The sequence below is a fragment of the Acartia tonsa genome, chromosome 4, assembly GCF_053477335.1.
Source record: "Acartia tonsa isolate MP-2025a chromosome 4, ASM5347733v1, whole genome shotgun sequence".
In the NCBI taxonomy this organism is placed as follows: domain Eukaryota; kingdom Metazoa; phylum Arthropoda; class Copepoda; order Calanoida; family Acartiidae; genus Acartia; species Acartia tonsa.
The window spans coordinates 57,335,065-57,354,322 of NC_137263.1; the positions used below are offsets into that span (position 1 = coordinate 57,335,065).

The 19,258-nt window shown below is 34.0% G+C and overlaps 1 protein-coding gene across 10 annotated transcripts in view; it reads right to left on the reverse strand.

The window, feature by feature from the left end:
* Positions 1–2,642: 2,642 nt before the first annotated feature.
* The window catches only part of LOC145317904 (uncharacterized), a 31,702-nt gene continuing 15,086 nt past the window's right edge, over positions 2,643–19,258 (reverse strand). Inside the window, exons 5-9 of one of the 10 annotated variants that reach the window (XR_013879157.1) lie at positions 8,933–9,146; positions 7,610–8,423; positions 5,449–7,172; positions 4,901–4,974; positions 2,643–4,527 (exon numbers count right to left, since the gene is read on the reverse strand). Coding sequence is in view for 1 of the 10 variants with exons in the window: in XM_080159187.1 (XP_080015313.1) it covers positions 7,101–7,172; positions 7,610–8,423; positions 8,933–9,146 (1,100 nt within the window). In the remaining 9 variants the exon portion in view is untranslated. Of the gene's footprint in view, positions 7,173–7,609; positions 8,424–8,932; positions 9,147–19,258 lie in introns of all 10 variants that reach the window. The other 9 variants (XR_013879156.1, XR_013879151.1, XR_013879153.1 and 6 more) reach the window with 9 other exon arrangements.

The window sequence follows — 19,258 nt, forward strand, 5'->3', positions numbered from 1 at the left end:
ACCACTAGAAATACGGAGCTCCCAGGGAGGGAGGGGACATTGGACTGTAAATTATAGTGGTACCCATAGTTTTATATAACCACTAGAAATACGGAGCTCCCAGGGAGGGAGGGAGGGGACATTGGACTGTAAATTATGGTGGTACCCATAGTTTTATATAACCACTAGAAATACGGAGCTCCCAGGGAGGGAGGGGACATTGGACTGTAAATTATGGTGGTACCCATAGTTTTATATAACCACTAGAAATACGGAGCTCCCAGGAAGGGAGGGATGGGACATTGGACTGTAAATTATAGTGGTACCCATAGTTTTATATAACCATTAGAAATACGGAGCTCCCAGGGAGGAAGGGAGGGGACATTGGACTGTAAATTATAGTGGTACCCATAGTTTTATATAACCACTAGAAATACGGAGCTCCCAGGGAGGAAGGGAGGGGACATTGGACTGTAAATTATAGTGGTACCCATAGTTTTATATAACTACTAGAAATACGGAGCTCCTACCAGAGGAGGGAGGGAGGGGACATTGGACTGTAAATTATGGTGCTATCCATAGTTTTATATAATCACTAGAAATACGGAGCTCCCAGGGAGGGAGGGGACATTGGACTGTAAATTATAGTGGTACCCATAGTTTTATATAACCACTAGAAATACGGAGCTCCCAGGGAGGGAGGGAGGGGACATTGGACTGTAACTTATAGTGGTACTCATAGTTTTATATAACTACTAGAAATACGAAGCTCCCAGGGAGGGAGGGGACATTGGACTGTAAATTATAGTGGTACCCATAGTTTTATATAACCACTAGAAATACGGAGCTCCTACCAGAGGAGGGAGGGGACATTGGACTGTAAATTATAGTGGTACTCATAGTTTTATATAACCACTAGAAATACGGAGCTCCCAGGAAGGGAGGGAGGGGACATTGGACTGTAAATTATAGTGGTACCCATAGTTTTATATAACCACTAGAAATACGGAGCTCCCAGGGAGGGAGGGAGGGGACATTGGACTGTAAATTATAGTGGTACCCATAGTTTTATATAACCACTAGAAATTCGGAGCTCCTACCAGAGGAGGGAGGGAGGGGACATTGGACTGTTAATTATAGTGGTACCCATAGTTTTATATAACTACTAGAAATACGGAGCTCCCAGGGAGGGAGGGAGGGGACATTGGACTGTAAATTATAGTGGTACCCATAGTTTTATATAACCACTAGAAATACGGAGCTCCCAGGGAGGGAGGGAGGGGACATTGGACTGTAAATTATAGTGGTACTAATAGTTTTATATAACCACTAGAAATACGGAGCTCCCAGGGAGGGAGGGAGGGGACATTGGACTGTAACTTATAGTGGTACTAATAGTTTTATATAACCACTAGAAATACGGAGCTCCCAGGAAGGGAGGGAGGGGACATTGGACTGTAAATTATAGTGGTACCCATAGTTTTATATAACTACTAGAAATACGGAGCTCCTACCAGAGGAGGGAGGGGACATTGGACTGTAAATTATAGTGGTACTAATAGTTTTATATAACCACTAGAAATACGGAGCTCCTACCAGAGGAGGGAGGGAGGGGACATTGGACTGTAAATTATAGTGGTACTCATAGTTATATATAACCACTAGAAATACGGAGCTCCCAGGAAGGGAGGGAGGGGACATTGGACTGTAAATTATAGTGGTACCCATAGTTTTATATAACCACTAGAAATACGGAGCTCCCAGGGAGGGAGGGAGGGGACATTGGACTGTAAATTATAGTGGTACCCATAGTTTTTTATAACCACTAGAAATACGGAGCTCCCAGGGAGGGAGGGAGGGGACATTGGACTATAAATTATAGTGGTACCCATCTTTTATAAACACCATGTTCATTCATTTGCATAAAACTTTGGGTACTTATTGTTTAGTTCCAAACATTTCCATCTACAGAAGGAAGAATATCAATTTATCGTCCATTGTCTTCTTCCTTAAGATCCCGGAGATGGCTCCGCTGCGTCAATACAACAAATTTCAATAGAACCTTTAAATTAATTTTATAGTACTATTCATAGAAATAAATAAGGCTAGGTATGTATTTTTCTTTTCTTGGAACGGTTGATAGTTTTTAATATATCGCAATTATGATATATATATATATAAAAAAAATTTTTTGGGGGGGGGTGGGAAGTAGAAGAATTTTTCTAGGGACGATTTCTAAAACAGCTTTGAACCTTTCCGGGACATGTGATAGCTTCTCTGTAAAGGATCCTGCACTACACACACTAAGACTTCGAGAAGATTTACTTTGACATTTTTTTGAGAAATTGATATGCAGAATGATATATTGACAGGGGAAAATCTGTCGTCATTTATTGGTCAGTTCGTTCAACCAGTAGGATGGGGAGAGGATGAAAATTTCGTTATTTAAGCCAGCTGCGAGTATTACTTTATCAGAGTACAAGAAAAGCTGGTGCAACATCCAAGTTATAGAACAATTTTTGGAGACTACTGTTCTGAATAGTAAGAAAGCAATAAAAATTCTTTTTAATTGGTGGAAAAGGTAAAAAATATAAACTTTTTTCCAAAAGGCATTAAAAAAGACTATGCAATTTTTTTACAAGACGCGTAATAAAACAACAAAGTAATACGCTCTAATATTTATTTTATATAACTTTTTGATGCTAAAATAAACTTTTTTTCTTCAACATACACAGAATATATATAAATAAGCATATATTATATATTAATATAAATATATCATAATATATAACATATATATTAGTATTCTTCATATTCATTTTTAAAAGGACAGACTTGGATTGAAATTTATTTTTACTTGTTTTTCTATGCCTTAAAATAAGGCTTATTAATAACATTGTGAAAAAGCATGAATCGGTGATTTCACCAAAAGTATCTTATTGAGCACTAATAATCCCCCTTTCTTAATTTTAAATAAATTAAAAATAAGGGGGAAGGTTTATTAGATACTGGTTAGCCCCACAGGGTTAAGGCCCTGCGGGTATAAACCATTCCCTTTTTAAAAAAATATATTTCAAAATTAAAGAAGGGGGGTTTATCAATGGTCAAGATGGACTTTCGAGTGAAACCACCGGACCCATATTTTAAAATCTGTGACTGCCCTTTTACTTATACATACTAGCATACAATCCATAGCCTCATTTATTTAATTAATCACAGAGAATTTCATTTTATACATTTCATTGCCAATTCTTATCATAATTAAGGTTGTCCAATATTTATATTTTTTACATAGTAGTAGTTAGGGTATTTCAAAGTATTATCTTATATCTTAGTTAGGGTATTTCAAAGTATTATTATGTTGTTAGAAAATTTTAGATATTCTCTTATATTTTTAGGGTATTTTAAAGTATTCTTATGTTTAGGTTTTTAAAAAAGTTTATTTAATTATACCTAGGGTATTTCAAAATATTTACCTTATTAGGGATTTCCAAATTATCATATTCTATAAAGTAGTAGGCTTTTTTGTCTGTAGCAAAGGATCTCGCTAACCGATATGGTTCTACTTTTACAGTGAAGCTTCTTATAGGTTCCAAGATGGTTTTATAGATAAGTCTAGGTATGGTTTTTAGGCTATTTTTCTTTCCATATCCTTTTGGACAAAGAGCCCCTAGATGCTAGGGGCACATACGCTAGTTTAATATAATATAATAGGAGGTTTGATAAAATGGAAGATTTGAACAAATGTTTTTTTATGTTATTTTATCTGGATGTATGCTTAATTATTCCTATTGTATATAAGTTAATTATCATTTTCTATGTATACGGCTTTCAATAATTAAGGTACAATGTTTTGTAATACACTTTTTGGAGTAAATCTACTGTATAGTATATAATTATTTTTTTTTGATGATTTTTAACTTTTAGTTACCCTAAACAATAAGAAATACTTTTTATTTATTTTATTAATAGAAAAAAAATATTGATTTTAAATGCCTATTCCTAATTTAAAAGCTAGTTTGTCTTAAATATTTAAAAAATTTAGTTTATAAATCAGCCGGATATTCGGTATCCGGATAGTTTCAATATCTGTTATCCGATTGGATATTGAAAAGTGCCGGATATCCGGCCCAACTCTAGTATATATTCCTAACAATATTTTAAAATTTTAATAGTTAAACAAACAAAATTTAATGAAGCAAAAAAACTGTAGATCCAAAGTTCGACTAGATGTAGATATTACATTATCCCGGGCTCGGCAGCCAAGCATAAGCCTCAAATTTAAACCCGCTTGAGTGTAAACACTAAAATTCTGAAAGAATGGATCGTCTGTTTAGGAACAAGTCTAGACATCCAGCTAAATTTCAAAGATATAATATGACGATTTTACTGAAGCTTACACAGCTGCCGAGCCCTGACATTATTATCAATCGTTTCCTGTTAAGTCACAAAAAGCCTTCATTTACTCATTCTTTTTATCCGCTACTTTTACATAGTTTTTTTTAACAATAGTGTGTAATTTTTAACATTATTTAAAATAAAAAATGTCTACATGACACAGTTGGATTAAAGTGGAATTAGTAAAATAATCTAAATTTTGTTTTGGAGATCAAATGCAGGTCTAAAAAACATATGGATCATGGAACGAAAAATAAGTGTTTAATGGGTTTAATCGTATTTTCACAATAGCTTTTGATACATTATTGCAGGATAGGTTAGGTAAATGTTAATGGTTGCCCTCCAGAGTAAGAGCCTCCCGCAGGTGCTAGAAATAGGAGAAAAGCTACTGTGAAAATACGACAAAACCAACTTGCTACTTCGTTTTCTTTTAATGACAAAATTATTTATACAGACCAAAGTTTTTTTTTTAAATGTGACATTTTTAGGGAAATCTTTAATACAAATTCCACTAAAGTTTGACTGTGTTAAAGAATGGGGAGAGCATATTTTGAGCAACAGCGCATAGAAAAATATTATTGTAACTTTATATTATATCTGTATGCGATTCCAGGGCGGTGTGCGGGCAATTTGTAGATGGACAGCAATAAAATGCCGATTCTCTAAGTCGTATGCGGTCATACGATGGGAGGGTGACGCAAATTTCAGATCTTAGTTTTCGCGATTTGATTTGTTTTTTTTTTCTCTATAAGATAAAAGCGATGCTTACAAGATTATCTTATTTGCTAGGTATGATATGAAGATGAATTTTGCGTCTCTCTTCCAACATTGCGTATGGCCGCGTACGACTTCGACAAAAGGCATTATATTACTGTCCATCCAATTTGTATCTGCTAAATAGTTCAGATTGAGACGAATTTGATTTACAGGATGGAAAATTTTAATGTTAAAGATCTAATCTACAATTTTATAGCCAAAATTTTAAGCATATATAATAAGATGAAAAAATATATTCTTTATATAAAGAGGTAGATAATGTAAATAAATTTTTAAAAATAGCCTCACACCTGCCCCGGATTAACAATTAGTGTTTTTAATTCTATGTATATTATTCTTTATTAAGTATATAAGAATAGGTATATAATAGGTATTACAAAGTAACTAGTCTTAACAAAAAATAAACAATTCTATTTAGACCTATAGCTAGGTAGGTAGTCATTTAAAATGATATATAATTGTATTGTACATATAACATAGTTAGATATTTGATTGGATTGCTGTGTTTTGGGAGAACAAATGTAGCATAAAATATCTTGTATTGAAAACGTTATTTAAAGCTAGTTATTAGAAAAAATGTTGAATATCAATTTGTATTGAAAAATAAACATTTTAAATTACTTTACCAATATATCATCTCCCTCCTAAAACACAATAATCCAAACATGTATCTGACTGTAAATCTTGCTGCAGGCTACATCATTTATTCTTAAGAGATATTTAGTAGGTATGGTTTTAATCTATTTTCATACATTGCAATGGTTCGTCTTTTAGTGTTCCACTTATTTTTAGACCAGAAATTTTAGCTAATTTCAATAATATTTTGTTGTTGTTTCTACTTGAAAGGTAGCTATCTTTTGCAGGGATCTAAAGGGATAAGACAAGGGCCTATTAATTGATGTTCATCCCATTCCCCAATGATGATACCCAAATTTACCCCCTCTGTAGATTTTAATTAGTGTTTAAAACGTTTAGACACCTAATATAATGAACCAACCAAACTAAACTTATTTGAAGTGCCCAAACGAATAAGAAAAGTTATTATAAAACATTGGGGACTAGTGTAATAAACACTCCAACGTCTCCTCTCTCCCTGTATCTTTTGGCTAAGGGATTTAGGTTTTGCATTAAAAAAGTTTTAAGATAATAAAAAGTATTTTTAGCATTTTATATTGAATGATTTAGAAGCTAAAGTTCCATAAAAATGATTTTTCTTGCAAACTTTAATCCCCAACATTTTATAAAAAATATTGATGAAAAAAAATGAATAGAAGCTAAAATTCCTGAATCACTAATTAAGTTGTAAGAAGTATTTGATTATGTATCAACAAACATGGACATTTTGTGTTCATAACAAGCGCAGCAATAACAATAATTAGTAAACTATAGTACAGTATTATCATAAAAAAAATTTAGTAGAATAAATGAGCCAATACTATGGATTATAGACAATGCAATAATATAACGGATTGACGGACAGACAGACATTGTCTAATTCTAGAGTAGCTACGCTAAAAAAACAAAATATATGTACATTAATACATTACATAGATATATTATAGTCATATAGTTGTATTAGGAGATTTCTAAGCTTTTTCTCTAAAAAAAAAGAGAAAAATTAAGTTTTTTTAAATTTTCATTTTTCACTGGATTTTTTCTTCAGTTTTTAATTTTATTTATTATGATCATATGTTTATGAATATGATAGTGTTTTTTTTTATGTAAGATGAGAAGTATTTAAAAGAATATATTCAATATATATCAATTGTTTTATATTTTTAGAGTTTTTAACCTTTTATGAGGGTATAATATATAATATATATATTTTTTTGTGTTAGCATGAATTTTCTATAAGTCACTCTGAATGTATAACTGTTATATGATGATGCTTCATATGACGATTCGACCACCGAGGCACTATATTGTTTGTTTTTCTGTTTGTTTTTTTAAAGTCTTGCTTCGGTGTACCTCTTGACGGCAGCCTTGAGATCCCGCAGGGTTTGCTCGCGTGCAGATTCCTGGGGTGATTAGACATGATTCGATACCTGTATTATTTACTGAGATATCTTAGGTCAAAAATGACAGTTTACAAATCTACAACCCTTACCTACTCATCCTAAAGATTAAACAACATAATTTTGTAGTTGTTGATTTGAGAGAAAGACAAGGATCTTTCTTTATTGGTATGACATTAGACGAAAAATTTAAACATCCCTAATGATAATCAACAATATTACACCTTCTGCAGATTAATCAATAGAAGTATCTAGAGTTATTGATTTAATGATAAATTTGTTTTAAATCTTTGGATGTCATTTATAATGCAATATCCAGTCCCCCACTGCACTGGGTATTTGAATGGTTTTCAACCACTTAGATCCAGGGAAAAAAGACCTTAAAATTTAATCTTATAGTTTGTTTACAAAAAAACATGAAAGGTATGAATCATGCATGCCTGTTGGTTTCCATTATCATCCCAGCTGGACTGTGTGTCGACCAGCCACGCCTGCAGCTCGGCCAGGTGCTCAGGTAACGAGTAGCGGGTGTGCGGCACTAGGGTCGGCACTAGGCTGCTGTACCCGTTGCCGCCGCCGCCGCCGAAAAAGGACGATAACGTGGAGCGGCTGCCGCTTATCACCGCCACCTCAACGTGTTGTTGTTGTTGTGAGTCGTCACTTGCTGAAATTGTGGCGGTTGTTGTAACAACCGCTGGATTATTAGTGTCATGAATTTGTGCAACAACGCCGCTGTCGTCACTAACGGAATCGGCGGCAAAATCGCCGCCGCTAACGCAGTGGCGGTTCAATTGGGGGCGGCGGCTGGCGCGGGACGAGCACGCGTACTGGATCACGCTCAGCCGCTGGTAGTTGGCCGCTAGCCGCGCCTGTATGTGCCGCAGACTGATCAGCCGAAGCCCGTCGATGCCCGCCGTCCGCGTGCATACCGTTGCGTCCGGCGTGGCCTGCAGGCATTTGGCCACCGTTTCACTTTCCACCACGATAACTTTGACGTTGGGATTCTCGAGTTTGTCCAACACCCAACATTCAGGCGCAGCCATTATCTCCTCTTGCAGCACCTCGTCCGCCAGGTCGAGCACACGATGGCCAAGGCCGACGAGCCAGCGGACAACCAGCCGGTTTATCTCGGCAAAGTCGGGCGACTCCTCCCAGTACAGGAAGAATATGTCGGGATGGAGGGGAGTGGTCTGCAGGAGGTGGCGTTGCAGAGCGGATTCCTCGCTGCTCAACGGCCGTTTCTGAGATCCGTATCTGCAAAAACAAATTCTCGTATTATAGTAGACCAATTGGAAACACATTAAAGTGTGGAAAATCAAGGTTGGTTGTCAGTGATTTTCTCGCCTTCTATTTAAGATAGACAGCTGAAAATCATGATTAATATTTCTTGTACCAATGAGCATCCAGTATATAATTTACTTGTTCCGTCGGTATGTCGCTCATGCTTTAAAAGACAAATATATTTTTTATGAACGTTTCTACGATTTATCGCATAGTTTCTCTTTCTTTTAGTGAAAATTGTCCATTTATGATTTTTATGCGCTTCGCTATTTATGGACGTTGACATCATTGGATCATGGAAAGAAAACGAAAAAGCAAGTCTTGTCGTAATTTTCACAGTAGCTATTGATAGGTTATTTTAAGTTAATAATTGCCCCGCAGGGTTAGAGAGGGACAAGAAACAGAAGAAAAGCTACTGTGAAAATACGGCGAAACCCGCTACTTTGTTTTTTCACCATGAACCACATCTTTGTATAACATACCTATGGTACAAAATCAAACCAACAGCGAGAAACAGGGCGGCGAACAGGCTTGAGGCGGCGATCAGCGGCAGGTTGTGTGTGGGGGCGCACGGCTCCGGCCTCCCGCACACCTGGTCCTCGATCATGATGGGGCTCTTGAGGCTGATGGGCCGGCAGATGGTGGACAGACGGTTCAGTGTGATGTCGGAGCCGGAGTTGCAGTAGGGATGGTTCACTGAAATATAAAAAGATTATTATTAGATATAGAATCAAAAAAATCATAGAAGGAGTTATCTGACAAAAATTTGCTGAAGTAAGAAATGAAAGTATAGGCAATAAACTACAACTTTGCTTTTCTGAAGATCTCTCGCAAACGTTTAGAACACCGGTAAAAAACGGTTTTAAAAAAGTTGGTCGATTGACCGGAATTGTACCCCCCGACCGCGTTAACCCCGCACTACCCTATAGAATATGTGCGTGGATATTATGACGGGAGCTATAATGCAGGGAGGGAGGGGACTTTGGGCTTATTGGTACACTAGTCCCCAAAGTCTTGTGATGACGTCAGGGTTTCGGATCCGCATTGATTGTATGCGGATCCGGATCCTCAAAATTTGGTCAGTGCGGATCCGGATCCGGTTCCGGATCCTTGACAATAAAAATAAAATCACCAAACTTTTCAAAAAAATTTCTCTTTAATTCGAAGTCAAAAATACTTTTACTTTTCAAGTCTGAACCTAAACCTTAAAGATTGACTCTCATCAAGAGAATGTCTGAGATTTTATATACATTTAGGTAGATTTTTCCATTTTTTTGAGTCCAAGGATCCGGATCCGCATTTTTTTGTGGATCCGGATCCTTGGACTCAAAAATATGCGGATCCTTGCGGATCCGGATCCGAAACCCTGGATGACGTTTTCTTATTTGTTGGCTTAACAATTTTGGATACTTTAGTAAATTTTGATTGGTTGGAACATTAAGTGGAGTGTTCAAACGTTTCAATCACAAATTATAATCTACTGAAGGGGTAATTTTGGGATATACATCAATTTATCAGCCATTGTCTTATCCATTTAGATCCCTGTAAATGATGTCAATATAAATATTGTAAATATTCTGTTATAAAATATAATGAAAAATATTGTAATAGTTATTTATCCCAAAGTATTATAGACAGCTTTCCGCGGATATTAAAATAAAAATTACAAGATTTAAACCAGTTTTGTTAGATAAGGGGGGCCGAAGGCCCGGGCTAACAAAATTGGTATTGATTTCACGATTTTTATTTTAATATTCGTGGAAAATTATCTGTAATACGATGCTATAGATGATTTTCGTTATGGCTGAGAACCGGTTCTAATTAAGCGGATATCAATCGGTTTCGAAACCATACGAGTTAATGTGGTATACAATATGAATTTAAGCTAAAAAATTCTTATAAAATATATAAAAAAATATATAATTTCCAGAAACTCTATCTAAATATTAAATATTTTACTTATTTTAAGCTATAAATTTCAATAATTTATAAGCAAAGATTTTCAAATCAACCCTCCCCTCTAAAAAAAAAAAAATAATGTTTACCTACTTAAGGGGGTAGTTTCATGAAATGCATTTGAACTTTATTTAGTGAACCGCATTAAATGTTTAAACTAAATTTATATGGCATATATTTGAAAGAAGTTAAATTTTCTACCGCGTAGTTTTTAAAATATCAAGACTTGAAAATCGTCTTTTTAAATTGCATATACTAACAAAAAGACAATTTTCAAGTCTTGATATTTTAAAAACTTCGCGGTAGAAAATTGAATTTATTTCAAACATATGCTATATAAATGTAGTTTAACCCATTAACTAGGAAAAAATATGCGTGTCACTAAATCAAGTTCAAATGCATTTCATGAAACTACCCCTTTTGTTTATAAATAATTCAAGAAAAAATGAAAACTTTTTTCAGACTTATGCACGAACAAATAGAAATAAAAAGACTCATCAAACACATACACACACACACACACACACACACACACACACACACATATATAGACACTCACACACACACACACACAATCAAATGTACTTACAAAAACAATTTAGCGTGCCAAGTCTATATTAGGAAAGCAAGGATAAGTTTATCCACGCCATGTTAATTAATTTCAAAGCCATAGAAGGCGTGCACAGAGATTTGACAACCCACCCCCCCTTAAACAAAAATCGAGGAGGGTGCTTTGTATGGGTGTAATACTGAGAAGTGTTATTTTAAGATCATGGGTATTTCAGGTTTTAAGACTAACATTCAATGTTGTTTAACACTCCCCCCCCCCCATTCACCTTGGATTTTCATGGAAGTGTAAAACCTTGTCAAGTGGGTTATCCCCTCCCTTAATTTTGCCAGGGGGTTAGAAACACACTCCAGCTGCACGCATCTCATTCAAATTATTTAAGGTGAAAAATAACATAATTTAAAGAAACACTTATTTCGACTATCAAAAAGCCGACAAAAAATTATATCTGAACATTTTTTAATAGGGTAAAAATGTTTTAATGGGTTGCTACGCTTTATTTTTGTGCTTAAAATGTCAGAAAGGGATGAAACATTTAACTGTTTATTACAATAGTCCCCAAAGTTTCATAATAACGGTTTCTCATTTGTTTTCTTAAAAACTTTGGGGACCTTTATTGAAATTTGATTGGTTGGTTAATTAAGTTGAGTGTTCAAACATTTTAACAATTATTTGTAATCTACAGAAGGGGTAATTTTGTGTATTACCATTGGGGATGTACATTAATTTATCGGCCATTATCTTATCCCTTTAGATCCCTGTTAAAATGTCCAATGAATAATTAATTTGGGTCATTATTTTCAAAGTACTTTCAAACTGTAAAAACATACCCCTTCATATTTTTAGTAGCGAAGCTACTCTATAATTCACTTTGTCTGTCCGTCCGTCAGTCAGTCCGTAGCGCTATGGGGGAAATGTGATTTTATAAGCTGCCATTAAAAGATAGACAGCTGAAATTTTTACTAGAGACGTATGCCTATCAAATCTATACACAGTTTGTTTGTATGTCTGTCGGTCAATATAAGACTGTACTTGTAGACTGTGTAGATATTGTTAATAGTTATTTCTCGTATAGTATTATAAACGGCTTTCCGCGGATATAGAATGTACAATTATAAGATTAAAACTAGTTTTTTTTAGCCCCGTGGTGCCGAAGGCACCGGCTAAAAAAACTAGTTTTAATCTTATGATTGTACATTTCTATATTCGTAGAAAACTGGATATAATACGATGCTAGACATAGTTTTTTTTGTATTCATGAGAACCGGTTCCTATCCACCGGATTCAAATAAATACGAGAAAAAGAATTCTAAGTTTTTGAATAGTATGACTTTCTTTTTGAAAATGAAATTTTACAGTACAATGTACTTAGAAGCAATGGATATAGGATATACATGGATATATTGACAGGGTAGAATTTGTCGTCAATTTAGCTTGATAATATGAACCTAATTTTTTTGGTCAGTTCATTCATGCAGTAGGAAGAAGAGGATGGGATACAAGGGGTATCATTATTAAAGCCAGCTGCGAGTATTGCTTTATCAGAGTACATAAAAACTGGTGCAACATCCAAGTAATAATATATCCATTTTAGAATCATATTGTCAAAATATTGACAATTAGCAGGTCTGTACTTTGCAAGGGGGAAATTACAGGGATCTTAAGGGATAAGACAATGAAAATAAATTGACAAACATCACAAATGAAAATAAAACAAAATTACCCCTGTGGTAGATTCAAATTATCGGTTGAAAAAAATGGACATTTATAGTTATAATATCTATTTTTAGAAAGTGTACAAACTTCCAAGTACAAGGCTGAGTATTTCCAAAAACAGAAGTACAAAGTACAACTGTGGATTTGAAAATAAGAATATAACAAAGTAACAGGATGTATGTATGTCATTGGACTAAGTAGAAAGATGTCTGTCTGTATGAAGCTTAAGCTCTCGGAAACGCTGAACCGATCGGGTTCTACTCTTCAGGGAGTATACCTACTGGTCCTGTGTTGGTTATAGGCTATTTTCTAGGGGGATGGGACACCCCTATCCCCCAAAATAAGAAAAAAAATCCTCCACAATATTTTCTTCAAAATAATTGTCCCTGCCATACAAAAAATCAGAGACCCACGCATTTGCAGAGTGATCAGATGCAGGGGTCTAAAGGGATAAGACAATGGCCAATAAATTGATGTACATCCTCAATGATGAGACACAATATTACCCCTTCTGTAAATTAAAATTATTTGTATTAACGTTTGAACACTCAGCTTAATGAATCAACCAATCAAAATTCATTACAGTCCCCAAAGTTGTTGAGCCTACGAATAATAAAACGTTATCATAAAACCTTGGGGACTAGTGTAATAAACAGCCAAATGACCCCTCCCTCCCTGGATCAGATTATTGAATTGGCCGGGGACGAGTGCCAGCTTGAATCCTGGCGGCTGCCAAATATCAATGTTTTTCAGGAAATAATTACCATTCATGCCTTTGTGCATTTAGAAATATATTGAATAAATTGTTCTTTTAACACTAAAAACAGAGAGAGAGAGAGAGAGAGGACAATAGGCTGTTTATTACACTAATTTCCAAAATTTTATATCTTATTCGTTAGCTCAAAAATTTTGGGGACATTCGTTGTATGTTTTGATTGGTTGGTTCATTCAGTTGCGTATCCAAACATTTTAACCATTAATTCTAATGTACAGAAGGGATAATTTTGTTTATCATCATTAGGGATGTACATCAATTTATTGGCAATTGTCTTATCCCTTAAGATCCCTGAAATAATTACCATTTAACAATGTGCATTTAGAAATATATTGTCTTAATTGTTCTTTTTTTTGACACTATAAACATTAAACAGTGGCGTGCGATAGGGGGGTGTCAACACCGCCCCCCCCCCCTCCCCCATTAAAAAAAAATTCGAAAGAACCACCTTCCTTATTAAGCTTTTTTCTATATAGCTCAGCTTCTCTTAAATTGTAAGGGCTACATCTCAAGATTTAAAAAGGGAGCTAGGGTACACAGGGCTGTAAATTATACTGGTCCCCAAAGTTTTATAAAAACACGTTCTCTCATCAGATAACATAAACTTCTATCCAATTTTAATTAGGATACACAAAAGTAGTGTTCAAATTTTTCTACCAATAAATTAACCTACATAAGGGATAATTAGTTTATTATGATTAGGGGTATACATAAACTGGTTATTTGTATTTGTCACATTAACCAGAAAGGGAGGGGACATTGGACTGTAATTTAAACTGGTAACCAAACTTTGGGTACTTTTATTAAAGCTTAATTGGTTGGTTCCAAATTAGTAGTGTTCAAACTCTTTAACCAATATTTTAATCTACAGAAAAAGTAATTATTCTTTTAGTTTTAAACTTATATTTTCTGAATATACAAATAGCCTTTATCTGCTTCAGTATTTTCAATCAGCTTATTGTTGCCGCGCTAATTATGAACATTAGGGTTGGGCCGAATACTTTCTTGGAAGCATACCGGATATCCGGCTAATTTTTAATGCCGGATATCCGGTATGCGGCCAGACATCTGGCCAATTTTGATAATAACCAGAAATCCCTCATTATAAATCAGCCGGATATCCGGTATCCGGATAGTTACAATATCCGGTATCTGGCCGGATATCCGGCCCAACCCTAATGGACATAATTTATCTTGTATTTTTACGAAAATTAATGCATGTCATTAGAATAATCAAAGGTTTCTTAACACTGTATGATTGCATAAGCGAAATCAATAAGACAATTAAATCTAAAAATTAATGACAACAATTCCTTTGATTGTATGATCTTTTTCTTTAAGTGTTACTTTTATGAGTGGTTGGATGGGAGATTCGAACCCTACACACATTCCTTGCATGGCTTCTTAACCGATTAGCTTCCACCGGATAAGAACCGGTTCTTAGCCATACTGAAAAATTAAGAATCGTATCGTATAATAGCCAGTTTTCTACCAATATTGAAAAATAAAACATCAATACCAGTTTTGTTAGCCCCTAGGGACTAAAAAACCTGGCTGTAATCTAATAATTTTTCATTTTAATATCCGCGAAAAGCTGTCTATAATACGATGCTAAATAACTATTCTGGAATAACTATCTCCCGCCCTGCCTTACATAAAAAGATATACATAATTTAATATTTAGAATGTACTAAAGATACATAAATACATGCATAATATTATTTAGTATTTTATGTACTATGCTTTTTGCTTATTCAATGAGTTATTTACTAAAACAAAATTTAGCAAAAATTAATATTTTGTGTTACTGCTTTTAAAAATATTAGCGGCTAAGGCCCTTAAAAACTCTAGGGCACTTGAGAGGGGGGGGGGGGTTAAATTCAACAACTCTATTTTTATTTCAGTTTTTAAAAGAAAAATAGAATAATTAATAAAAGTTCGTAATTTCATTTTTGAAGGAGAAATTATAAATCTAAGTTATAAAGGGGGAAAGATATAATAATTTTATATTTATCTAATTTTATAAATATTTATGAGAGAAATAACTCTGGATGATATATCAATCTTTAATTGTCCTGTGCAAAAAATCAGATTCTATAGTCAAATGAAAATAACCATTTTTTGTGAGTAACATTATCTTTAAGTAGGATGGTAATTAGAACACATTTTAGTTGGTTAGTTTATTTTAAGACCTAAAAGAAGCTACACTGTAAAGGAGAACCATATTGTTTCAGCGGTTACAGAGATCCTTCGGTACAGGAGACAGGCAGACAGACAGACACAGGTACACAGATTCTGTTACTTTTATATAAGGATAAACATAAGAAAACCCTATATGCCATATTTTATAAAGTTTCATATATACTGAAATAGCCTAGACAAGCACTGAATAATATTTATAAGTCCAGGAAAAAGGGTTAGGGCAGCAAAAGATTAATTAATTAAACCTTCAAAAGAACGTGTCGTAACTTTTGTGATTTAAAAAAAAATAGCTAGTCGGTGTTTTTAGCAAGTAGTAGATGCAAAATGATCCGTAGAATTTAGATATGCAATCGTTTTTTTTATAGACCTCTTATTTTTAAAGTAATTCAAGTTGGTTTTAAGGTACTAAAAAACAACAAAAAAAGAAGAAGAATGCCATTAAGAACAAAAATAGTAAGATCTTTAATTTAACACCTTACTTTTTGAATTCTGTTGAGTAATTATTGAAAAAATCTATTTTGTGGAACCCCGGTGATTTAAAACTGTGAACTTTGGGAGCTCGTCACGGATGGGTTAAAGAAAAATCACAAAAAGTTAAGACACGTTCTTTTATATATTTGGGGAAGAATTTTTGGGAATAGTCCCTTTCGTAACATCGCCCCATAAGGGGCGATTCGTTGTATTTTTAAAATGGCTTTATAGGTTAGGTTAGGTTATATTGGGTAAGGAGATTGCCCTACAGAGTTAGGTAATTGGCCCCGCAGGGTTAGAGCCCCCCGCAGGGGCTAAAAATAGGAGAAAAGCTACTGTGAAAAATACGAAGAATCGCCCCATAAGGTGCGATGTTACGAAAAGGGACTATACCCGAATTTTTTTTCTATTTTAACTTCTTATCTTAAGCAATAAACTTATTCTTTTATCTCTGATTCAAATAATTTTTGTTTGAAATAATTCTAATCAATCATTTAGAGTTTCATGGTGAGGAGATACTTTCTTTTTTCTGTACTATATCATCATTTGCTTTATTTTTAAAAGCGAAGCTTTTCTATAATTAGGGTCGGTCCGTCCGTCCGTACGTCCGTCCGTCACAGAGAGTTAGCTCTTTTCGTTAATTTAAACAAGTTAGAATTGTCCTATCGATTCCAAACTTTGCATGCTGATTCCTATAGTAGTTAGGTACAATTAAGAAAGCGTAGCAATTCTATAAACAATACCAGAATGTCCGTACGTCCATTTTAAACATGTCGATTTTAACTTTTTTGATAACAAATTTTTGTATGTTAAAATTATCCGATTCTTCTGATTTTTTGAAAACTGATTCCTATTACAACAAGGTACAATGTTATAAGCGAAGCATCTCTATAAACAAGTCCCAAAAATGTAAGTATGTCCTTAAACAGTATCATCTATTTATGCAGTTTTGCAACAAATTTTTTTTAAAAATATCGTTTGTACTGATGCATTAACAATCTGCTAATTCGGTTCTGACAATCTACAAGTGTTAATGTTCGTTTGTCCTTCCATTTCAGAGCTTCGCTTTTATGGATGTTGTCATCCTTGTTATATCAAAATGTACAAAATGCAGGAATTTTAAGGGATAAGAGATTGGATATAAATTTTGAATATTCCCAATGATAAGAAACAAAATTATATCATCATGATCTGTAGATTAAAGTTATGGTTAAAATGTTTGAAACCAGCCTATCAAAATTCATCACAAGTCCCCAACGTTGTTGAGCCAACGAATAAGAAAACGTGAGTATAAAACTTTGGGTACTAGTGTAATTAGGAGCCCAATGTCCCCTTCCTTTTCCTGGTAAATATAAAGCTTTCCTTATATCATAGACTTAATTGTTTAGCCGTTTTAGAGATCCTTCCTATCACACATCCAATTGCTGTATACTTTATTTATATATAACTTGTATTTACGAGAAGCTAAATGAAATTATTTTAATGAAATAACTTGACTTAAATAGATTAAAAGGATATTTAATTAAATAGTTAGTACAAAAAAGATAAAAATTATAGAATTAAACTTAGAAAAAAGGGTGCCAGAAAGTGAGACATACTTTTTGGCCATGTAAAATTAAAATATTGACAAACACTTTTTTATTTTAATTTGTCTGATAGCATTTTCATTCGTCTTAAATTTTATCAAATTAAATTTTTTGATGATTTTGCGATTTTTTTGTTAGTTAGGTAGGTAGGTATACAAAATGTACGTTATTATCAAAATTGTTTATCTTGCTTAATTTAATATCTATCAGTTCAGTCAAAAAATAGCTTTTATTGATATAATGCGAAGCTTTTTGTAAAATTAGTCTTTCTTTTAACCAGAGATGGGTTTTGAGAAAAGAATGCAGCGTTTTTTTTTTTGACATTTTTTAGACATGATAAAAAATCAGAGTATACAACTATTTATTTAATTATTTCGCTTTTGTTTGTACGGCCTTCATAGAAGAAAAACAAATTATCTTGAATCCATTTTTGCTGCATATTAATTAATGCATCTTTTCAGAGCTGTATTAGACATTATACAAATGGTTAAAATATTAACTTTAAAATTTTGAATTCTTTAGTTGTATACTCTGTTGAAATCCTACAGGGCATTTTTATAATAATGATTGATTGAACGAAGACGATGTCGTCTTCGTTCAATCAATCAATGTCTAAAAAAGGCCAAAAAAACGCGGCATTCTTCCTCAAAAACCCATCTCAGGTAGGGATGGGATAATGGATTGAAAAATGTACAGGTCCCTAAAGTTTTACAAACCTTTGTTAATAACGATTGATAATATAATAGGATCCATCATTCCTTTCCCTGGAGGAACATATTGACCAATACCCGATGACTATATTAGCAACCTAAATTGACGACAAAAATTCCCCTGACACAATATCCACGTATTATATATATCCATTACAAGAGTATATAAGTATATTAAAGGAAAACCATGTGAACTAGTTTAATAAAATAGCCCTAGGGTAAAAAGAGAGGTATATTCTCTGAAACCACTAGTATACCATATTTTTCCTGCTCTTTTGTAGCGACTTGGTTGTTTTAATATTAGAGACGACAATTGAAGACCCAATCGAAAGTCGGTACAGGGTTCACGGGGTGGGGGGTCAAACAGTTATTTCACCCCTTCTCCCTCTATTGTTTTACTTTAATCATTCGAGCAATAAAGTCCCCCCCCCCCAACTCTTTAAAAAATATATTGAAAATGCCAGAGCTGGGGCATGTGGCAACTCCACTTGATGCTATTAAGTAAAATGGCAGAAAATAAAATATTCAAACATATTCAGATCAAACTAGTAACTTTGTATGTTTTGTATCAAAGTGAAGACTTTTGATTCACAGTGAAATTGAAGTACAAATTCAAATTTAAAATAGCTCAAGTCAATTGGAGAAATAAATGGACAATCTTTAGTCAAAAAACTCATTAGAAAAATAACTTTGGAAAAAATAATGAGCTGATAATCTAAAGGGGTAAAAATACAAAATTACCCCTTCCTTGGATTAAGGTTATAGGTTGAAAAGTTTCGACTCTACTTGTTTAGAATCAACCAATCAGAATTAAATAGAGGTAC